Here is a 22,621-nt window from a genome sequence, read left to right on the forward strand (position 1 = left end):
CAGGTTTGGGTTTGGGTTCCAGGCTGGGGCCCAGCCACTCAAAATCTGGGTGCTGCAATGTCAGACCCCTTCTTGGAGCAAGGTCTTTATGCACAGTGTACTGTCTGATGTTGGATATTACTTTGTATCCCATGCCTTGTTTTTCTGACCTTGGTCCTGTGTCCCTGTCCTCTTTCAATAACCAAATGTAAACGACCAGAAGAGCGTGTTTCAATCTGACAGCATTTAACACAGCTCAAGTAACAGTGCCCTTTCCCTAAAACCAGATGAGTCACCGTCCAGGACTACCAGCAAATCCCCCTTTCTCAGAGTATCAGGACTGTCTACCACCTCTAGTGCTCTGATACAGGCAGCAACCTGTTGATAACTGTTGTTGCAGGAACTGTATGAAGGTGTAAATGTGCAACACACTACTTTCTGGGAGTTGTGGGTAGGAAAGGCTGAAGGCACCTTTGGTTTTTTCCCAGTTGGTGAATTTGACAGTGGGAGTATGCACATGGGAGACTGGCTTTGGCTGAGACTGTGGTTTATGTTGGAGGAATTTGAAAGAAGTGCTGCATATTGATAGGTAAACTGAGGAATGCAAGTCTCTTCAACTAGGTCATCTTCTGGATGTGTGAGCTGAGCTCTGGGATGGTGGGAGAGCTCTGGAATGCCGCAAGAGCAGAAATTTCTGCAGGAATCGAAGATGCCTTGATTGATATGTAGCCTATGTAACTACCTGTAAGCACTTCTTGTGACAAGTGGTATGAACATTCAGATGGCATAGATTTCCACAGGCCCAAATCTTTACCTCAGCAATTTGTTTTATTTATGGTACAGATTGACAGGTCAGACCTGGAAAAAAAGGCAAAAGAAAGAACTGAGGTCCTTTCCTGAATTGCCGGTATGGACACTTGCTAATGAATTATGACATCAAGAAAAGAAAGGAGCATCTGTTGTTCAGCTGCACTGACCTACTTAGCAGAAATCGCAGCATACCTTACGATATCTCCCTTAGCATGAATTCATGCACAAGATTAAACAACTCCTCTTGAAGAATCTCCCCCTTTTTTGAAATTTCAAGTGTAAGGCTGGGCATATGTCCATGAGTGTATTTATGCCTTTTATACATCAGAAGTGACCTCATATCTCTCTCTGAGACTCCAACCCAGCAGTGCAGCTAGACCACAGCCTCCTATTGCCATGACCCAATCTTTGTCTCTTGGATGGTCGTCTTGCCATGTCTATGACTCTCAGGCACCAGCACTATCACACTGAAGGACTCAGATTACTCCTCTATTTTCAGAATTGTACCAACACAACCTCCAAATGCTTTTAGTAATACTTATTTCCCACTTAGTGGCCTGCTTAATGTATTGCTCTTTGGCATTTCTTATAAGCTTCATACCATCATATGGGGAAGATAAATGTTGTCATTCCCATTGTACAGCTGGGATAGCTGCAGCACACACATACCAAGCAATCCACCCTGGGTCATACAGTGAGTCAGTGGGAAAGCCAGCAATAGAATCCATAAGTCCTGCATCCAAGTTCTCTAAGTGCCTTGACTAGTCCAGATTCCCTCCTTAACACCCTTGTCAAATTATTTATAGGAGATGCATTCATATAGTCAGTAAGACAGCAAAATTTTCTAATTATATCTAGTCATGTCAAATGACAATTATGCCCTTAGTTCAGTTTGCCAGACAATGCTTTGCCAAAAATTTTTTGACCGAAGAAAGAGTAGGCATCTGTAGCATCTGCAGACTAGATCGTATAAAATGTCCCTGTGACAAGTCTGCCCTGTCTCCACGGAAAGCTTCAAGGTAAGTGTATGGGGTCGGCAGGCTTGCAAGAAGGGGATGGTGCCCTTATGTGCCGCAGCATTCCTGCTGCCTCCGATGCTCATTTCCAGGAGGGGAGTCCGTTTCTCAGCTTAGGGTTTAAATCTGCTTTCAAGGCACCTGCACCTTTTCACTCTGGATTTCTGTGCAGCAGCAAGCAGGGAGCTGCCATTTCTGTTTCACAGTACCGACCAGCTGCCAGCCTGCAAGATCCCAGCTGGTGTCACGAGAGGTAAGAACCTGATTTACTAATTCTTGAGGAAAGAGAAAGATCCTTTTGGGTGGGGTTTCTAGATGGCTGAGTGAATGATTACTGTTTCACCCTGTATTTTCAGACCCAGTGTAACTGATTACAGTAGGTGGTGGGGGGTGCCCAAGGCTGGTAAGGCTTTCAGGTGAATCTTAGAAATACAGAACAGCCCAGGTGGAAGGGACATCAAAAGACCATCTGGTCCAATCTTTAAGTGGCTGTGTTTGAGGTCGCTGACCACTGACGGCAGACCAGAAAATCCCCACGGGGACATTCTTCACTTCTGCGTAACGGACCTCAGAGGGAGCGAGGCGTGCTGGCTTCCCACCTCTGCTGTCACAGCAGTAGAACTAGACCAATATGAGCACAGTAGGAAAAAGTGCAAAATTCAACATTTTGTCTCAGAGCATGTGAATGGATGTGTTATTTTGTCCAAAATTTGCTGTGAATCACTAAAGAGCAGAAAGAACAATTACGAGCAAACAAACTCTGCTTGTCATCTCTGTAAAACGCTGCCATTTGTTCCCCTTACTACTCTGCCTGTTCTCTAATAAAAAAAAAAAAAAAAAAAAAAAAGGAAGCTGCAGCTCTCCTTCTCAGTAAGCCACCACCTGTTCCTTCAGGGACAAATAAAGAATTGTCATGTTACTCCCTTATTTTAGTACAAATATAACAGAATATTAAAGGTGGTGTAAATATTAGGTACCTATCTCTATACAGGATAGAAATACATAAATGTTTGTCTTTTGTCTAAGCTGCCCATTGTTATTTTCTGGGGGAAAAAAAGCTGGAAAAGTAATTTTTCAGATAAATTAATACTGGCTTTAAATATCCTTGTTTTTTTAAATTCCTGAGTTGAGCTTTGAACCTTTGCATGTAACCTTTTTTTTCCTTTAAAATTATATTAATTTAAGAAGAAAAAAAAAACCCCAAAAGAAAATAACAGAAATGGAGCTATGTCAGTATGCCTTGGAACAGCATTACTCTTCTTTTGTCAGGCACTGTAACTATTTATGCCTGTATTAAAGAACTCACTAAAATTAGCAAATATTTGCATCATTAATAAAATTTTAAAAATGTTTTAGAGACTGAAACTGAGCCATTAAGATGCTCTATGCCACTCAAGACACCAGTGTATGAGCCTTCTAATCTTTCTGAATTAGTATCACTTGGGAATAATTAGAGTGCCTAAAAAGCTGAAATTAATTTTGAGGTACTTAACTCTGCAAAACAGTGCCTAAATGCTTGACTAATAAGATACTAAGGATTATTTCAAATGTGAATGCAATACAGTGGACCCTAACACAAAAAATTTCAAAAAATATAATTTTCAAAGTTTCCATATATGTTGAATCATACCTATGCAAAAATATACAATTACTTCCAAAATCCCCTATGAATAGTATTAGTGTAGTATCATTCATTTCTCATTTTTTCTTCTACTAAGAAATGCTTACTTTTTGAAATATTTGGGCAACATATCTGCTCTTCCACAGCGATCTCTGCTGACGAGACCCTCCATAAAGTGCAGCCATGTCATCAGATTCCGAGATGGCCATCTTTGGGGAGGCAGCTCCTTACCTCCGAAAATCGGAAAAGGAAAGAATTGCAGCCCAGAACAAGCCTTTCGATGCCAAGACATCCGTCTTTGTGGTACATGCAAAGGAATCCTTTGTGAAAGGGACAATCCAGAGCAAAGAAACAGGGAAAGTCACTGTCAAGACTGAAGGTGGAGAAGTGAGTAAACCGTAAGATTTACAAACAGCATTTGATTCCTGCTCTGGGCTCTTAGCTGGCATTCAGGGACCTTTCTTTCCTCTGACAGACCCTGACCGTGAAGGAAGATCAAATCTTCTCCATGAACCCTCCCAAGTACGACAAGATCGAGGACATGGCCATGATGACCCACCTCCACGAGCCCGCTGTGCTGTACAACCTCAAAGAGCGTTACGCCGCCTGGATGATCTACGTAAGTACCAGCAGCAGCCTGCCTTTGGGCAGCCGGGAGGAACTGCTCTGCCAGGCCAAGTGGGAGCCAACGTGCTGTCTCCCTTCCTCGCAGACCTACTCGGGGCTCTTCTGCGTCACTGTCAACCCCTACAAGTGGCTGCCGGTGTACAACCCGGAGGTGGTGTTGGCCTACCGAGGCAAGAAGCGCCAGGAGGCCCCTCCACACATCTTCTCCATCTCGGACAACGCCTATCAGTTCATGCTGACTGGTGAGTGGCTCCGTCTATCTCAGAGGGATTGTACCATGAAGTTCTCTGAAGGCATGCTCTGTCCCAGTAATAAAATGAGGCTTTTTCAAAGCTTTCATGGTACTCATGCATACATGCCAAAAGTGACTCTTTTACTATCTTCACCCCATTGTTTCTACTATTTTGAATTACAGACACCCTTGCACTCACTGAGGGGTTCTAGAGGGTTTTTTGGCTGCTTGGTTGGTGTTTTAAGTTAAGCTGACAGCATAGAGTTGAGAACATTAAACTTACCTGACTGCGTTTCATTCTTCCTGTATTGTTCATTGAGTTTTAAGCACTGTTCTCCACTCTGTCCCTTTCACAGATCGCGAGAACCAGTCGATCCTGATCACGTACGTACACCCCCTGCTCGGGTCCCTGCGGGGCTGCCCGGTGCCAGGGGACCTTCTGCCTGACCACACGCTCTCTGTGTCTCTCTTTGGGTTGACAGCGGAGAATCCGGTGCCGGGAAGACTGTGAACACAAAGCGTGTCATCCAGTACTTTGCAACAATTGCAGCGAGCGGGGACAAGAAGAAGGAAGAGCAGCAGCAGTCAGGCAAAATGCAGGTAAATTAACAGGTGCTGGCTGGAACCGATGCTTTCCGCTGTTCCTGACGTGATTTTTGGAAAGGATAAGCAGCAACAATTCTCATCCTGCAGGGAACGCTTGAGGATCAAATCATCAGCGCCAACCCACTGCTGGAGGCCTTTGGAAACGCCAAGACCGTGAGGAACGACAACTCCTCACGCTTTGTAAGTTGCATAACCAAATTATTCCTGAAAAATAATAAATAGGAGTGTATGGCAGTAACTGTTTACTGGTTTTCAGCCATACCTTTTTCAGGACTAAGACCGAATTTTCTTATGATGACTTTCTTATCATGACTAATGAAATCCACCCAATCCTTCCCATTTGTATATTGATCATACATAAGACGTACATCTGTCTCACTTTTGATTATATTCATGGTCAAAACTGTAAAAGACAACTTTATGTCAAGTGTGGAAATAGAGCTGATTCTTAAGAAAATGTCTGAGCAGAAATCTTCTGTCCAGTGGAGTAAATAGCAAAACTCTTACAGTCAGGTATGTTTTAATGACATAGATCTTAACACACTTTTATTCCTTTAAAGGGCAAGTTCATCAGAATCCACTTTGGTGCTACAGGAAAACTAGCTTCTGCTGATATTGAAACATGTAAGACACTTCCCTGAACTGTTCACAATCTACCCGTTCACCCATCTATTCATACACTACCTTTTCACACAACCGTCTATCCTGCCTTCCCCATTTTTCTTCCCATTTTCTCCCTATATTCTTTTTTGACATGTCTTCTTTTTTTCTAAATAAAATTTCCCTCCAGATCTGTTGGAGAAGTCCAGAGTCACTTTCCAGCTCAAAGCAGAAAGAAGCTACCACATATTCTATCAGATCATGTCCAACAAGAAGCCAGAGCTAATAGGTAGGAAGAATGATGAACTTACAGGAAGGTTGCTAAACATCAGCTCCAATTATTACTTGTTTCACTAAGTTTGCTTGTCCTCCTCTTCCTGCTTTCAGACATGCTTCTCATCACCACCAACCCATATGATTATCACTTCGTAAGCCAAGGCGAGATCACTGTTCCCAGCATTAATGACCAGGAGGAGCTGATGGCTACAGATGTAAGTAATGATTAAAAACATACCTATTGGCATCTCTCCCAGACAGAGCTTTTATTTTATTTTTCCTGTTGCAGAGTGCCATTGACATCCTGGGCTTCACTGCTGATGAGAAGACAGCCATCTACAAGCTGACAGGGGCTGTCATGCACTATGGGAACCTGAAGTTCAAGCAGAAACAACGAGAGGAGCAGGCAGAGCCCGATGGCACAGAAGGTATTAGCAAAGTCTGTGGTTGATCTGTTAGAAATAGAATATCAATAATCAGTATTTGGAAGATGGAGAAAGAAAACAGTGGAAATGTGTAAAGAAGTGTTCAGGTGAGCTAGTATATAGGTATGAAACTGCCATCCAAAATACACCCTTTTTTTAATTACTACCTAATCTTTATTTGAAGTATAAATTGCATATGTGTCCATAATTCTCTCCTAGAGTATCACAGTTCTAGATAGCACAGCCTGCTCAGTGTTCTTGTATTAAAAACCCACTGAGAAGAGAAAGGTTTTTCAGAAAATACATTTCTAGTTGCTTTTCTAAAGAAAATGGAACCATTAAATTCAGTATTAGAATTTTTCCTTCATAAATGACGTTATTTAGGAATTTTGCTCAGCTGAGGGAACTTTCCTTCAATTTCTTTCTTCTCCTTTGGAGATTCAAACCCATAACCATCACTACATACTACTATTACCTAAACATCAGTCCAAGTGAAGCGTAGACACACTACATAGGAAAGAACTGACTTAGATTTCTACATCTCAGTTGATTACTTAATCACTTAAACGTTATATACTGCATACATGGTTTGAAATGACTAAACCTTGTCTACTTCAAAGAATGCTCTCAGATGGTCACCTTCAGGGCTGAATTTTTAGGTTTTGATCCTGAGCGAAGGAATATGTTTTCTTTTCTGCCCTGACAGTAAGTCTTCAGAAACGGGCACCTCTTAATTGTTGCCTCTGATTCTGGAATGCATTCCCCTTTAGGGAATTCTGCGAGTCTGTGTTTATACAGCTACTGCCAAGTACAGGTGGCCCAACTACCTAAGTGCATGTTTTGGATTACACTGAGGCAACCAACCTGCTAACACTTCGTTTTTTAGTTGCCTGGCTTATACATAGCAATTAGCTCTAGACTGAAGTGATGAACTTCAGCTTTCAGGATGAATTATTAATACATTGTTTCTAGATGCTTCTATGAAGATTTTTAATATATGCAATATATTTATGATATATCAATATATACCAATAAGGTGTACTGCTCTGAAAAGCTTTCAAAACAAAGATGATTTTTTTATTTTAATGACTGTCATGCTTCCTCTGAGATCCAGCAAGCAGAATTTGGTCACAAGGGTAATCAATATTGCAGTTGCTTTGGAAAGGGTTCACAACTCAGAATGCACATGCCTTGTTAGTCTTCATTTTTCTATCTCCTTATCCTTCTACTCAGTGGCTGACAAGGCTGCCTACCTGATGGGTCTGAACTCAGCTGACCTCCTCAAGGCCCTCTGCTACCCCCGAGTCAAGGTTGGGAATGAGTATGTGACCAAGGGTCAAACCGTGCAGCAGGTAGGAAAAATGTGGTAGCCTGGGACATGCTTTGATGGTTCCCATTGATTCTCCTCTGCTGAGTATAGTAACCTCCAAACCTTTCTCCTTGCTTTAGGTGAACAATTCAGTGGGTGCTCTGGCAAAGGCGGTCTATGAGAAGATGTTCTTGTGGATGGTTGTTCGTATCAACCAACAGCTGGATACCAAACAACCCAGACAGTACTTCATTGGTGTCCTGGACATCGCTGGCTTTGAGATCTTTGATGTAAGATTTGCAGGTTTGAGGACTGCTATTGCAGGGGGAGACTTCTATATCAGAGGACTTCCAAGTAATATTCTTCTGAAGGTTTTACATGCGATTTTAATTTAACATTTGCAGTTTTCTGGGGAAAAAAAAAAAACCTTCCTTTTTTTTTTTTTTTTGGACCAAAATCCTCAGAAGCTTCATCAGTACAAGAACAGAGTTATGTTTTCTTATGTAAAAGTAGCAAATAAAATTTTATATGTTGCAATATTTTAACAGCGTGAGCCTAATGTTAATGGTTAAAAAGAACCCAATATAATTGTGGTTACTTTGTATAAAGGCTTCCAGAGCAGAACTAGGATTTGGAGACCCAGCAACAAATACATAACAGGTTAAAGTTGTGTATGTTTTTTGAAGGACCAAGGAATGAAAAGGTAGGTGTTTAATCAGATATTTAAAAATTGGAGACCAGGGTACCTCTCTTTTGTGGCTGAATAAAAAAAATGCCAAGTACTTTATATGAGTTTTAGGACATTCACTAAGGATATCTGCTCTAGAAAAAAAAATCACTTTCATTATGTAGGTATTTCTCTGGGGAATTGCATATAGGTCGTGCTGTGGTGCGGGATAACAACTGATAATGCAGTTGTGTTTTAACTGGGAAGATTTACAAAGGGTTGAGAAGGTAAGGACTGTGCATATTGACAATGGCTTGGTTTCTTTTCCCACTGGGAAGTTCAACAGCCTGGAGCAGTTGTGCATCAACTTCACCAATGAGAAACTGCAACAGTTCTTCAACCACCACATGTTCGTGCTGGAGCAGGAGGAGTACAAGAAGGAAGGAATTGAATGGACATTCATTGACTTTGGGATGGACCTGGCTGCCTGCATTGAGCTCATTGAGAAGGTAAAATTTTAATTCAAAATGTCATGTATTTTCAGGAACTAATTATTTTAAATTGAAAATGGCTAAATGCTATTCAAAACAAAGGTCTCTACCATGGTTAACTTCATGGATTCAGTTTCAGTTTTTGGAATATCTCTTAATCTGTATTATTGCTTATTATGCATTAGAGATATTAAAAGTCCACATATAACTATGGAAATCATTCCTCACATACCTCCTCTGTGTGGAAGATATCTCTGCTTGCTTGATTAAAGGACATTTAAAAAAAAAAACAAATCACAGAGCAGATCCCAAAGCAGAGTACAAATAGTTATCTGGACAATACTTTACTATGTAGCATCTAAGAAAAAATGTAAGTACAAGGCAATACAGTCAGTGCCTGAACTCTGAGTGCAAGAAATTGAAGATTTCTTGGGTTTTTTGTATAATTTAGGGAGTTGATTAAAAGTACAGAACCTGAAGTATATATACAATGAACACATTTGTGAAACATTTTTAAATATGATCTTTCTCCTCGTGACATTTTAACATAGTTTTTAGAACAGAAAACATTCCTGAATCACTGTGTCAAAGTGTGAGCGAAGCAGGTGAATCTTTTAAGCTAACTTTTTAGAAAGAAATTTTCTTCATGGCAAGGGTATTGATTTCTTTCTCAGCTTCCTGTCATTTACTATAGTCCCTTTAAGACAAAGTCATGCTTATATTATTCTGCAGGCATTCTCTTTTTTATTGTACTATCTTCCAGCCCATGGGCATCTTCTCCATCCTGGAAGAGGAGTGCATGTTCCCCAAGGCAACTGACACCTCTTTCAAGAACAAGCTCTATGACCAGCACCTGGGCAAGTCCAGCAACTTCCAGAAGCCCAAGCCTGCCAAAGGCAAGGCTGAGGCCCACTTCTCCCTGGTGCACTATGCTGGCACGGTGGACTACAACATCTCCGGCTGGCTGGAGAAGAACAAGGACCCCCTGAATGAAACTGTCATTGGGTTGTACCAGAAATCCTCTGTGAAGACACTGGCCTTACTCTTTGCCTCTTATGGTGGAGCAGATGCAGGCTAGTTTTCTAACATCTTTTTTTTCCAACTTTTATGATATGTAAAGATGCAACATAAAATATAACATTAAAATAATCTTTTTGGTTTTAGAGGCTAGTGGTGGTGGTGGAAAGAAGGGTGGCAAGAAGAAGGGTTCTTCTTTCCAGACAGTCTCAGCTCTTTTCCGGGTAAAGTATGAATTTCATTATCTGTAAAGTGACATGAACGTAGTTTAACATCTGACCTACCTAAACTCCCATTCTTCTCATGACCTAATTTTTATGATGAAACTATAGCAAGTATAAAATGGGTAGAGGTTATTCACTGATTTTTCTTGTTAATTATCTGTTCATTTTGGGGATTTGTTTCACTAAATCCTCAACAGCAACCTGAATTTCTTTTGAAAGTTCACTTACACTCTTTGTGAAACATATTTTTAAGAATCCAGTATGTATATAGAAATATTATTCATATAAAAGCTTGTGTTAAAATATTTATACAGTATGATATTATTTTCTCCAGACTAAAGTATTTAACTATATTGAACAATATATTTAAGTACATTGCAAGTTTGATTAAAGCAAAATTTTGAATTTGAAAGCTTCTTCCTTCTAAGATTCATTACACTAGTTCCTTGGCATCTATATTCAGAGTATACACAAGTAATTTCTTTAGTATAAGGCCCTATACATAATCCCACAGGAGAACTTGAACAAGCTGATGACGAATCTACGGAGCACTCACCCCCATTTTGTCCGTTGCATCATCCCAAATGAAACAAAAACACCTGGTAAGACGCTCAAGCAGAAGGAGAACTCCCTCTGATACATCCCTTCCCCTCTGCAATGGAGACTCTGGCATTCATTTGTGCTCGGAATTTCTAGGTGCCATGGAGCATGAACTGGTACTTCACCAGCTGCGATGCAACGGTGTGCTGGAAGGGATCAGAATTTGTAGGAAAGGTTTCCCCAGCAGAGTCCTCTACGCTGACTTCAAGCAGAGGTAAGAGCACTGCACCTCTCAGCACCATTAAACTCAACGTTGGTTCATTCATGTAGGTTCGTGCAGGCTGGACTCTGTTGTCAAAAATAGCTACCTGTGAGCTGGTGGGGCCCAGCAGCTGGTGTGTGTTGCTTGGGGAAAAATAGCCTTGTCTTTCCCTTTCTCCTTCCACAGATACAAGGTGCTTAATGCCAGCGCTATCCCAGAGGGACAGTTCATTGACAGCAAGAAGGCTTCTGAGAAGCTGCTTGGGTCAATTGATGTGGATCACACGCAGTACAAATTTGGCCACACCAAGGTACAAGCCCTCCTTGACTCACTCACGGCATGTCTGTGCTTTGCTCTGCCTGACAGTGACGGGCTGCAACATTCCCTTTCTCAAGGTCTTCTTCAAAGCTGGGCTGCTGGGACTCCTGGAGGAGATGAGAGATGAGAAGCTGGCACAGCTCATCACCCGCACACAGGCCAGGTGCAGGGGCTTCCTGATGAGAGTGGAGTACCAGAGAATGGTGGAGAGGAGGTAGACATTCCCCAGCTTCACTTAAAGCCCCTGTACCTGGGGGAAACTGTTGGCACTCATCATACTGAAGATATTCAATGTGCGCTTTAATTGTGCTTCAGGGAGTCCATCTTCTGCATCCAGTACAACATTCGTGCATTCATGAACGTGAAGCACTGGCCTTGGATGAAGCTGTTCTTCAAGATCAAGCCCTTGCTGAAGAGTGCAGAGTCTGAGAAGGAGATGGCCAACATGAAGGAAGAGTTTGAGAAAACCAAGGAAGAGCTTGCAAAGTCTGAGGCAAAGAGGAAGGAGCTGGAGGAGAAAATGGTGAAGCTGATGCAGGAAAAAAACGATCTGCAGCTCCAAGTGCAGGCTGTGAGTAACTTCTTTACTTTTTTTTCACGTGAGGGAAATGATTAAATAAAGATCTAACTCTTCTTGCATACTACAGAACTCTCAAATTACACACTAAACTGCCTTAAAAATAATTCTAAGTTGAACACCATGTAACTAAAGGTAAAATTCAGGCCACATACTTTCCCCACTCAATCTCAATATTAAGAAGTAGAGTTTAAGCTAAAGAAAGATTTTTTTAGTCTTAAGGCCTGCAGGGACATGTCTCCACATGAGTTCATGACATAAAGTTTCATTATAGACAGTGTCATGTATTTAGTGGAGCAGGGACAATGATTCCGTTGACCAACAACTCTGCCTTAATGCAGTTGTCAAAATGAGGAGCCTCGTGCCATTTCTCATGGTGTATCTCACCTGAGCCCTGCTTCCAGAAGATACAGATGACCATTACATCCCACAACACTAATGCCAGCCTTATATGTTTGTCTCTAATAACATGTGGCCTCTCAGAAACTTAGGCAACCTTTAGGAAATACCCTTAGGTTGAAGTGGCCATTTCAGGGAAAGATGAATCTTGTTCTAGTGTCCACTGACTGTATTAGCTAGGTATAAATCTACTAATGGGAGTATCATATATTTTCTCGATGGTGGAATTATTTCTGTTTCTCAGTAGTTCCACATAAATTTGAATACGGTACATTATAAAATACAGTCACTTTCTAAAGGCAAAAAGGAAAACATCGATAAAATGCAAGTAACCCTCTGACATACCTGAAATAAGCCAGGTGAAATGTAGTGGAGGCACACACTGTATATATTGATGAAAAAGTCAGGAAAAAAGAAACTGATTTAAAGACTTGTTCTAAATTTATAATTCATACTGCAACTGAACAGTAACCTTTTCACAAAAAGTAATCCCAAAAGTCTTACTGATGCACATCTGTTCCTTCAACATTAAGTATCCATTCACGTATTTTCCCACCAGGAAGCTGATGCTTTGGCTGATGCTGAGGAAAGGTGTGACCAGCTCATCAAAACCAAGATCCAGCTGGAAGCCAAAGTAAAGGAGGTGACTGAAAGGGCTGAGGATGAGGAGGAAATCAATGCTGAGCTGACAGCCAAGAAGAGGAAACTGGAGGATGAATGTTCTGAGCTCAAGAAAGATATTGATGACCTGGAGTTAACACTGGCCAAGGTCGAGAAGGAAAAGCATGCCACCGAAAACAAGGTACACACATGGGGCTTCATGGAAATGGAACAAGACTCTCAGAGTACGAGCTTGCTACCGTAAGACATGCTGTCTTTGGAGAATTTTGATCTGGGCCTTGTGTGAGCATTGAAAGGATAAACGAAACACCTGGCAAAACATTGCAAAGTGAAAACATCACTGCACCAGTGAACATGTTTTCTAAGCAGTTTTGACACTTACTTCATGTTTGTAGGTGAAAAACCTCACAGAGGAGATGGCAGCCCTGGACGAGACCATTGCCAAGCTGACTAAAGAGAAGAAAGCCCTCCAAGAGGCCCATCAGCAGACACTGGATGACCTGCAGGCAGAGGAGGACAAAGTCAATACACTGACCAAAGCTAAGACCAAGCTGGAGCAGCAAGTGGACGATGTAAGCACGGTTGTCCAGAAGAACAGGGCGGGTATAGATTATAGAACTGGCTGGTAGAGCGCTGATGGTTATCTTCTATTCAGCTGGAAGGGTCCCTGGAGCAAGAGAAGAAACTGCGCATGGACCTTGAGAGAGCAAAGAGGAAACTCGAAGGAGACCTGAAGCTGGCCCATGACAGCATCATGGATTTGGAGAACGACAAGCAGCAGCTGGATGAGAAACTGAAGAAGTAAGCGTGGCTGTGGGGCACCAGACTGTGGGGCTGGTGCGCTTGGGGGGTTTTGCTCAGACGCTAACAGAGTTTGCTTTGCCCAAAGGAAAGACTTTGAAATCAGCCAGATCCAGAGCAAAATTGAGGATGAGCAGCTCCTGGGCATGCAGTTACAGAAGAAGATCAAGGAGCTGCAGGCAAGTGTCTGGCCCTTCCCCTCTCTCAGCCAGTCTCAGGTCGGGAAGGAGGAGGGCATGGGTGCGAAGGGTGCCTAATGTTCCCCAGGCTCGTATTGAGGAGCTGGAGGAGGAAATTGAGGCAGAGCGAACGTCTCGGGCAAAAGCCGAGAAGCATCGGGCTGACCTGTCGAGGGAGCTAGAGGAGATCAGCGAGCGCCTGGAAGAAGCCGGAGGGGCTACCGCCGCTCAGATTGAGATGAACAAGAAGCGTGAGGCAGAATTTCAGAAGATGCGTCGCGACCTGGAGGAGGCCACGCTGCAGCACGAAGCCACGGCTGCGGCCCTGCGCAAGAAGCACGCGGACAGCACCGCTGAGCTTGGGGAGCAGATCGACAACCTGCAGCGAGTGAAGCAGAAGCTGGAGAAGGAGAAGAGTGAGCTCAAGATGGAGATTGACGACTTGGCCAGTAACATGGAGTCTGTCTCCAAAGCCAAGGTACACAAAAATATAATGAAAACAACTTGAAAATACATGATGTTTTAATATGTCTCTTTAAAATATGGCCATGTTACAGTATAACTCTGTCTTCACATGGAACTGTATTTCTCACCTTCTTATGCCAATGCACAGTATATCGCTTGCACAACTGTTCACATTTTTCTGGTGAGAATCATGTTGTTCAGACTAAGAAAGCATCCAGATACTCATCTTTCATGATCTATGATCTCCATAGGCAAACCTGGAGAAAATGTGCCGCACTCTGGAAGACCAACTAAGTGAGATTAAGACAAAGGAAGAAGAGCATCAGCGCATGATCAATGACCTCAGTGCTCAAAGAGCCCGTCTACAGACAGAGTCAGGTGAGAGAGCTTCCTCTGTGCTGCTGAATGAGAGGACATTCCAAATCAGTTTGTTTGGGTCACAAATTACAATGAAAATATTTCCTGTGTGCATTCTTAGGTGAATATTCACGCCAGGTGGAGGAGAAAGATGCTCTGATTTCTCAGCTGTCAAGAGGCAAGCAAGCTTTCACCCAACAGATTGAGGAACTCAAGAGACACCTAGAGGAAGAGATAAAGGTGATAAATTTTCCTACACCTGGCCACTGAAAACACTCTTAACTCGACACCGCCTAGTGGAGACAGGGTCTGCATAGGACAAGATATAATGGGAGATATTTATTTATGTAGAAAGTACAAACAGTGGATTTCACCCTCTAGACTTACGTCTGTCCTTTTTTGCAAACACCTACACCCTCACAGCAGTCATGTTTGCAGTCTTAACTTCATTAGAAGAGATTTCCCAGGATATTTCCATTCATTGTACCAATCCTGCTCTCTAACAAGGCCAAGAACGCGCTGGCCCACGCCTTGCAGTCTGCTCGCCACGACTGTGACCTGCTGCGGGAGCAATACGAGGAGGAGCAGGAAGCCAAGGGGGAGCTGCAGCGCGCCCTGTCCAAGGCCAACAGCGAAGTGGCCCAGTGGAGAACCAAATACGAGACGGACGCTATTCAGCGCACGGAGGAGCTGGAGGAGGCCAAGTATGTAGTGAAAATGTGTAAAGAAGCAAAAGGGTACTGAGATTTCCAAGGGGACATTGAAAGAGAACACACAGGGATATTCTGAGGAACAAGTCACGGCTTTGCTTTAGGGGAGGGTAACAAAAGGTGGGAAAATTTATCCTATAGAAGGTTTAATGGTTTGGTAAGGAAAAAGCTAAAAACAGCACAAATGAAACCATCACCCTCTGTGAACTGCAGACTACAAAACGATTAAGCACACTTTTGTGAAAAGCACATTGGTTCCTGTCTGCTAACTGTGAGTTGTGCTTACATTTCCCAGGAAGAAGCTGGCCCAGCGCCTGCAGGAAGCAGAGGAACACGTTGAAGCCGTGAATGCCAAATGTGCCTCCCTGGAGAAGACAAAGCAGAGGCTGCAGAATGAAGTGGAGGACCTGATGATTGACGTGGAGCGATCAAATGCTGCCTGCGCAGCTCTGGATAAGAAGCAGAAGAACTTTGACAAGGTCTTGTGGGCTCCAGCCCTGGGGTTCCTGGGCAGAGCGTCCCCTCCCGATTGCCACATCCACGCTCACGTGCCGTTTCCCTTCAGATCCTGGCAGAATGGAAGCAGAAGTATGAGGAAACGCAGGCTGAGCTGGAGGCCTCCCAGAAGGAGTCTCGCTCCCTCAGCACGGAGCTGTTTAAGATGAAGAATGCCTACGAGGAGTCCCTGGACCACCTGGAAACGCTGAAGCGTGAGAACAAGAACTTGCAGCGTAAGTCCCTGGCCCTCTGCTCCTGGCTGGACTTTCTCACAAGTTTCTCTATTTGTCACACTAAACTGGTTTGGGCCTGAACTGATAAGATGATGTTTGTCACCTTGGTGTCCCAGGGCCTGTTCCCATTCAGCTCTGTGACTGACCATGCCATTTTTCACACTTCCTTGCAGAGGAGATCGCTGACCTCACAGAGCAGATTGCAGAGGGAGGCAAGGCCATTCATGAGCTGGAGAAAGTCAAGAAGCAGATTGAGCAGGAGAAATCTGAAATCCAGGCTGCCCTGGAGGAAGCTGAGGTACACGCCCATAATCCCTGGGGTCTGCACTAAAGATATGAGCAATGGGGAAATGTGGCTGAAAAATGCTTGTTCCCGTCTCTTTTGGCTGGGGAGTGTAAACAGCTGAGATTTCCTGCAATATTCTACAATTACATAGAAATGAGCAGTGGCCTTATTTACATTACCAATATTTGTGTCCACTTGTCCAGGCGTCCCTTGAACATGAAGAGGGGAAGATCCTGCGCCTCCAGCTTGAGCTCAACCAGGTGAAGTCTGAGATTGACAGGAAGATAGCAGAGAAAGATGAGGAGATTGACCAGATGAAGAGGAACCACCTCAGAATTGTGGAGTCCATGCAGAGCACCCTGGACGCTGAGATCAGGAGCAGGAATGAGGCCCTGCGGCTGAAGAAGAAGATGGAGGGAGACCTGAATGAAATGGAGATCCAGCTGAGCCATGCCAACCGCGTGGCTGCAGAGGCACAAAAGAACCTGAGAAACACACAGGCTGTGCTCAAGGTCTGTTCAGCAAAGCGACAGGGAGAGAAATGACGTCCCTGACAATTCTGGTGCCCAAGCGCACGCTGCCACCTTGCCATTTCTCTTGTCCCTTTTACAGGATACCCAGATACACTTGGACGATGCTCTGAGGACGCAGGAGGACCTGAAGGAGCAGGTGGCCATGGTGGAGCGCCGAGCAAACCTGCTGCAGGCTGAAATTGAGGAGCTGCGGGCAGCCCTGGAGCAGACGGAGCGGTCAAGGAAGGTGGCTGAGCAGGAGCTTCTGGATGCCACCGAACGAGTGCAGCTCCTCCATACCCAGGTATGGGCACGGTGCAAAAGCAGTTGTGCTGGTACTGAACATACATGGAAGGCTACTATATTCCAGAGGATAGGCAGTACTAGAATGATCGAATGATCTCTGTACTGCTGTCCACAAGGCAAAGCATGCAGAGAGCCCATCCTCTGAACCCACTACTGACACTTTCTAGAGAACCATTTTAGAAAGTATTCCAGTGTCTGAACTGCAAGCTTGAATAGGGGAAACTTGGCTCAGGCTGTAGGTTTGGTATCGCAGGCTTTATGATAAAAATCTCACCATCTCTCTTTGCACAGAACACCAGCTTGATCAACACCAAGAAGAAGCTGGAGACAGACATTGCCCAAATCCAGAGTGAAATGGAGGATACGATCCAGGAAGCCCGCAATGCTGAAGAGAAGGCCAAGAAGGCCATCACAGATGTGAGTTGGGGGCTCCCTTCTGTGCCCATGGTGGGCGTATTTTCCCTCACATGGTCTCCAGCCCCACAATGGCTTTGACCCTTTGCTCTCATCAGGCAGCCATGATGGCAGAAGAGCTGAAGAAGGAGCAGGACACCAGCGCCCACCTGGAGAGGATGAAGAAGAACCTGGACCAGACGGTGAAGGACCTGCAGCACCGTCTGGATGAGGCCGAGCAGCTGGCTCTGAAGGGAGGCAAGAAGCAAATCCAGAAGCTGGAGGCCAGAGTGCGTGGGGCTTTTCTTTGTGCATGAGTGAGCACGCCACGTTAGCAGCCAGCAGGGAAGCTCCAAAGATGGGCTTCTCGTTGCAGGTGCGGGAGCTGGAAGGGGAGGTTGATGCTGAGCAGAAGCGCAGCGCTGAAGCCGTGAAGGGCATGCGCAAGTACGAGAGGAGGGTGAAGGAGCTGACCTACCAGGTAAGGCAGGAGGCCTCCCTCAGCTGACAGTTTTCTCACAGCAAGTCAGATTTTGTGCACACCATCCCCAAGGGGAATTGTTAACCTCATCCAGTGCAGAACCAGTAATTCACACTGTTTCCTGCTTTCCAACCACTCCAGTCTGAGGAGGACCGGAAGAATATTCTCAGGCTGCAGGATCTGGTGGACAAGCTGCAAATGAAGGTGAAATCCTACAAGAGACAAGCTGAGGAGGCTGTAAGTATTGCTTGGAGGATAGGCAAGTGTTGCTTTCTGTGAGTATCACACAAGCACTGAGGAGATGAATACCAGAAATCAGGAAAATGTCAGTGAGAAATAATCAAGGTTTTTAGAGTCTTTGTCAATCCAGATAAGCACTCTTGGCACATGAGCATGAAATGTGTGGGAGAATAAGTACACATATGGCAAGACCAAGTGATGAAATAGCTCCTGAAGAGTGACATAGTACTGGTGAATCTTGGCACAGTGGGGTCCTGAGTAAGGGAGGATGAGGAGGTCTGTGTGAGACTTACGTGTAAGCAGTAGTAGGTGGGAGGTAGGAGTTCTCTGCCTTCCCTCGGGGAACAGCTACAGCCCCGCAAGGCCGAGAGGTGCAGGTGGAGTGAAACCCCTGCCCTGGGCTCCTCACCACCAACTCCCTCTCCCCACACAGGAGGAACTGTCCAATGTCAACCTCTCCAAGTTCCGCAAGATCCAACACGAGCTGGAGGAAGCCGAGGAGCGGGCTGACATTGCAGAGTCACAAGTCAACAAGCTCCGAGCGAAGAGCCGAGAGTTTCACAGTAAGAAGATAGCAGAGGAGGAGTGAGGATTCATGAGGCAGCAAAGTGACCCGAGGGCTGCACAAAATGTGAACCTCTCCGTCACTTTCTTCTGTAACTCATCTTCAAAGCATGTTTAAGTCTAGAGAATAAAGACAGTAGACTCTTCTGCATACACAGCAGAAGCAGTGCTTTTGGTTGTTATAACTCAGTTCTGCAGTTACTTAAGTTTTGACTATTTTCAGGAGTAAATTCCAGAAATTAATTTATTTTCTGGAGTAAGATCCAGAAGCTGTTCTACTCCAGCTACTGTTACAGTTAGAGCCACCAGAGGAAACAAGATTTTTTGCTCTACACTACAGTGTTTCCCAGCAACAGAAATGTTATTTCAGGTTAGGTTTTCTGTTAGAGAATTCATACACCAATGCTCTACAAGGATACATGTCAAAAGGAACTGGGTTTGACTATCTAAAACTAGCAATGAGATCAGCTCTGGGAACATGACATCATGAAAAATCTCATCTGACACTCTGAGGATACAGGGGAACACTAAACGTCTCAGCTCCACACTTCCAACCAGTGCTTCCTGGCTGCCTTTGGCAGCAAAGGATGGGTTTTCTTGTACAAACACTGGATGGAAAGAAGTAGCCAACAGTCACTGACTTGTTTTTTCATCCCATGTGGGGTAGCAATGCAAGCAAAATCAGAATGCAATGTGTGGGCAGGATACAAACAAGGAAAAGCTGACCATGAGGAAGAGTTTCAAGGCAGAAAGAACGGCTCCCAACCTCACCATCCTTGTCAGGGCCACGAGGAGGCTGTGCAGTCTGAGCAGAGGGCAAGGCTGGATAGCACTGATGCCTCCACCCTGAAGCAGAGTGTTGTACCCACCGGGAGATCACAATGACACGTTAGTGCTTCATTTGTCTGGAATAGGTGTTTAACAGAGGCAACTGCCTAATTACCTGCACAGGAAGCAGCAGCACAGCTTAAAATATAGAACAGCCCCTCTGGCAGCACTGGACCCTGGTGCATCGCGTTAGCTGTTAAGGGCAGATTCTACAAGCAGATGTCAGGCTCTCTTTCACTACAGGGACACTTAGGGGGTCTCTAAAGTCCCCGACTAGCTCTACACTGCTACATTTCCAGGGAGTACTTCAAGGAGCTGTGAAGTTGCTGTGGGAGGCAGCTGCAGTAGTTGGAGAGGAGGTGGGCAGGAGACAGCAGGAAGGGAGCCTTTTTCACTGACCACAGCAGTCAGTGTCTTTGCAGCAACAGCATTCAGGAATAGGTCCTCCTCCCAAGCATGCTGAATTTGCACCCAAGGAATCCTCCCATGTTATAACTAAATAGGGAAGTAGTTTGCTAGGCAGCGGCTAAATATATTTAAGGAAAAGCTGACACCCTGCATGGACTCCTGTGTCACTGTCAGTGATGCTCTTGAGAGACAGCATATTTACGTGTGAAGCTGTGAAAGCTGCATCTGTGCCAGGGATATCTGGGCACCAAAGAAGGAAAAACACCCCTCTCCTCTCTCCCTTCCGACAGTACGCTTCCAAGAAATAGGTGGGATTCTTTCTTTCCAGACAAAACATTGATTTCCACACCTTGAAAGGAAGCAAAAGGATTTTGTTACTACAAAATCACATATTTCTTTAAACAAACAAACACACAACCCCAAAAGCTTAATGTCAAGGTCAGCATAGTGCAGCTGTGGCTCAGCAGAACCATGGAGAAATATTTCTGACTCCATAGGTACCTTTCCAAACCCGCTGACTGACTAGCAAATACTGCCACTTTGGGAACTGTATTTTGATGCCTAAAATCCCTGTTCCTTTTGGACAATATTACAACAACCATCCAAAACAAACATCCTGACCTGACTGTGGAAGAATCATACACTTGAAGCACTTGAAAATGTTGGGGCTCTCCTACCACCTCTAAGAAATTGTGGCTTGAGAATTTGTTCCCAGATGCTCAGCTGATGAAAGGTAATGTTGCAGATTCCTTAAATGACAATATCTTTGACCAGTTATCTACTTCAAACTGCATGTATGGGAAATGGAGAGAAGTCCCACACATTGCACTGGGCTGACCTGGCCTTGTCACCGGCTATCCTGGAAAGCACGATTGGAGACTTCTTCAAATCAGAGTGGAATAAATTTGAAGGGGAGGGGTAAGGAAAACTAATTTCTCCTCACTTTGTGGTTTGCTACCTTAGCTGGATGACAGGAGTCATTTTGCACTGACACACTATTTCTGGAGTCAGACTGCTTGTGACCTGGTAAGTGCTGATGCACAGATAACTGATCTTGGGGAAAACATCGGTCCATAACAGGCATAAAGTAACATCTCTAAGAGAAGGTTTAAAATAGTTGCAGCTGATGAGCTCCATTAGAGCTGCTGCTGTATGTGGACTACAGAGTTCTCTGACCTTAAACAGCATGGGCATGAAAGAGTGGGGTGCGTCTTCTAAGCACTAAAGCATCAGCTCTGTAAGAGGCATTCTTATAGAGAGAGTGTACATTAAATGGAGAAAGTATTTCTGACATGCAGAAAAAAGCTCCTTACAGAGGCTTCTTGCCAACACCACCAGATTCAGCTTTCCAGTTCTCTAAGTACTTACTGGCCATGTACTCAGGCCACAAAAACTTTGCCTTGACAGAAAGTGTGTTCCTCCCCATTAACAGAAAATGAGAGGGCAGAAAGTCAAAGAGAGAAAGCAAGAGAGAAGCAGGAGAGAGAGAGAAGGGGGGGTGGGGGGTGGGCGGGTGGAGAGAAATTGAGAGAAAGAAATAGGAAAAGAATGAAAAGAGAGAAAGGGAAAGGAAATAAGGAAGGAATTAAGCAAGCAAGCAATCATCATCTAGTAGTTGGTACCTGACCCTGGACTTCCACTCTGGTGTTTTGATCATCTGTGAGAGCATTTGCTAGTTACAACACCAGCCATCTTCAAGTAGTTGGGCCATGGTGCATGCAGCTGCTATTCCTAGGTGCAGAATTGTGGCTTCAGTGGCCAGAGGCTTGATAAGAACAGAAGGGTGCAGGGAACTCACTTGGTAACGACTGTAACAGCTGTACATGCACTCCAGAAGGGGAATCCACACTGCTCTTGTGAACCCACTGTTGATCCACCCACTTCATGCCCATTGCCTTTGTACCCAAATGGCTGTCTTGCTGGATAAAGTACCTTGGGAAACATGTCTGTTTTCTGAATGTCTGCCTTGTCCTGGTGCTGCAGGAGGGCCAGGCAGGCTGTGCCTTGTGGCCCCTCACACCCCAAGTCCTTGTGAGCCATGGTGCCAAAAGAAATGCCTGAAAACACTGAAGGGAGGTGCAGCTTGGGAAAGCAGAGGTACTGGTGGGGACTGGGAGGATGGTTAGAGTGTGGGACACTCCCAGAAGAGCAGAGAGAGCAGGTTTGCACGTTGGGCTTTGTATGACACACTACTACTTTGCAAGCTGGTAATGCTTTTAGATACAGTAAGCCTAAATGTAATAATCTTTGTGGCAGAGTCATCGGTGAGTGAAGAGTGTATTAGAACTTAAGCTAGGCAGGAAGTTTTCCCATCCTTAAGTGCTCTTAGAAACATTCAGAATTTTATCCTCTCTTGGTATGTAAATTCACAATATTCCAAATAATTTTTAGATGTTTGTCCCATCCTGAAAAACACCTGCCTTGGGTAGCCAAGAATCTGGCCTCAAGGAAAGATGGACTATATCCATGCCTCCACATTGCAATGCAGAACCACTAAAGTCAAAGAAAGAAATGCTTAGGATGAACACAGAGAAAAGATGTTTTTCCTAGGGTTTCTTTGAGATTTTGAATGAACCCTCATGGAAATGAGGGGGAAATGGGCATGAAAAAGTTAATACAAGGTAGCCCACAAGAATTCTGTGTAACTGTATGCACTTTACTCTGTTGTCAGGAGATATTCTGGGTGTTTCAACTGGGGTTTGTATCATGGTTTGTGACAGTATCTAAGAAGAGTACAACCACA

General features: G+C 44.3%; 1 protein-coding gene across 1 annotated transcript; it reads left to right on the forward strand.

Annotated features, from left to right (window-relative positions):
• Positions 1 to 1,694: 1,694 nt before the first annotated feature.
• Positions 1,695 to 22,619, forward strand: LOC308069402 (myosin heavy chain, skeletal muscle, adult-like). Its single transcript, XM_080401681.1, has 39 exons — positions 1,695 to 2,058; positions 3,573 to 3,813; positions 3,902 to 4,045; positions 4,139 to 4,295; positions 4,642 to 4,669; positions 4,768 to 4,885; positions 4,979 to 5,071; positions 5,452 to 5,515; positions 5,682 to 5,780; positions 5,879 to 5,982; positions 6,057 to 6,195; positions 7,426 to 7,544; positions 7,642 to 7,791; positions 8,507 to 8,677; positions 9,423 to 9,736; positions 9,831 to 9,900; positions 10,415 to 10,502; positions 10,597 to 10,714; positions 10,889 to 11,012; positions 11,098 to 11,234; positions 11,336 to 11,591; positions 12,556 to 12,798; positions 13,013 to 13,189; positions 13,273 to 13,418; positions 13,507 to 13,597; positions 13,686 to 14,075; positions 14,314 to 14,440; positions 14,541 to 14,659; positions 14,927 to 15,123; positions 15,425 to 15,608; positions 15,695 to 15,860; positions 16,034 to 16,158; positions 16,350 to 16,658; positions 16,759 to 16,962; positions 17,256 to 17,381; positions 17,477 to 17,647; positions 17,734 to 17,838; positions 17,980 to 18,075; positions 18,512 to 22,619. The coding sequence occupies exons 2-39, from the start codon at positions 3,610 to 3,612 to the stop codon at positions 18,665 to 18,667; spliced, it is 5,829 nt and encodes a 1,942-aa protein (XP_080257807.1). The 5' UTR covers positions 1,695 to 2,058; positions 3,573 to 3,609; the 3' UTR covers positions 18,668 to 22,619.
• The last annotated feature ends 2 nt before the right edge of the window (positions 22,620 to 22,621 follow it).

The sequence above is a fragment of the Falco punctatus genome (assembly GCF_963210335.1).
Source record: "Falco punctatus genome assembly, chromosome: 1".
NCBI lineage: Eukaryota > Metazoa > Chordata > Aves > Falconiformes > Falconidae > Falco > Falco punctatus.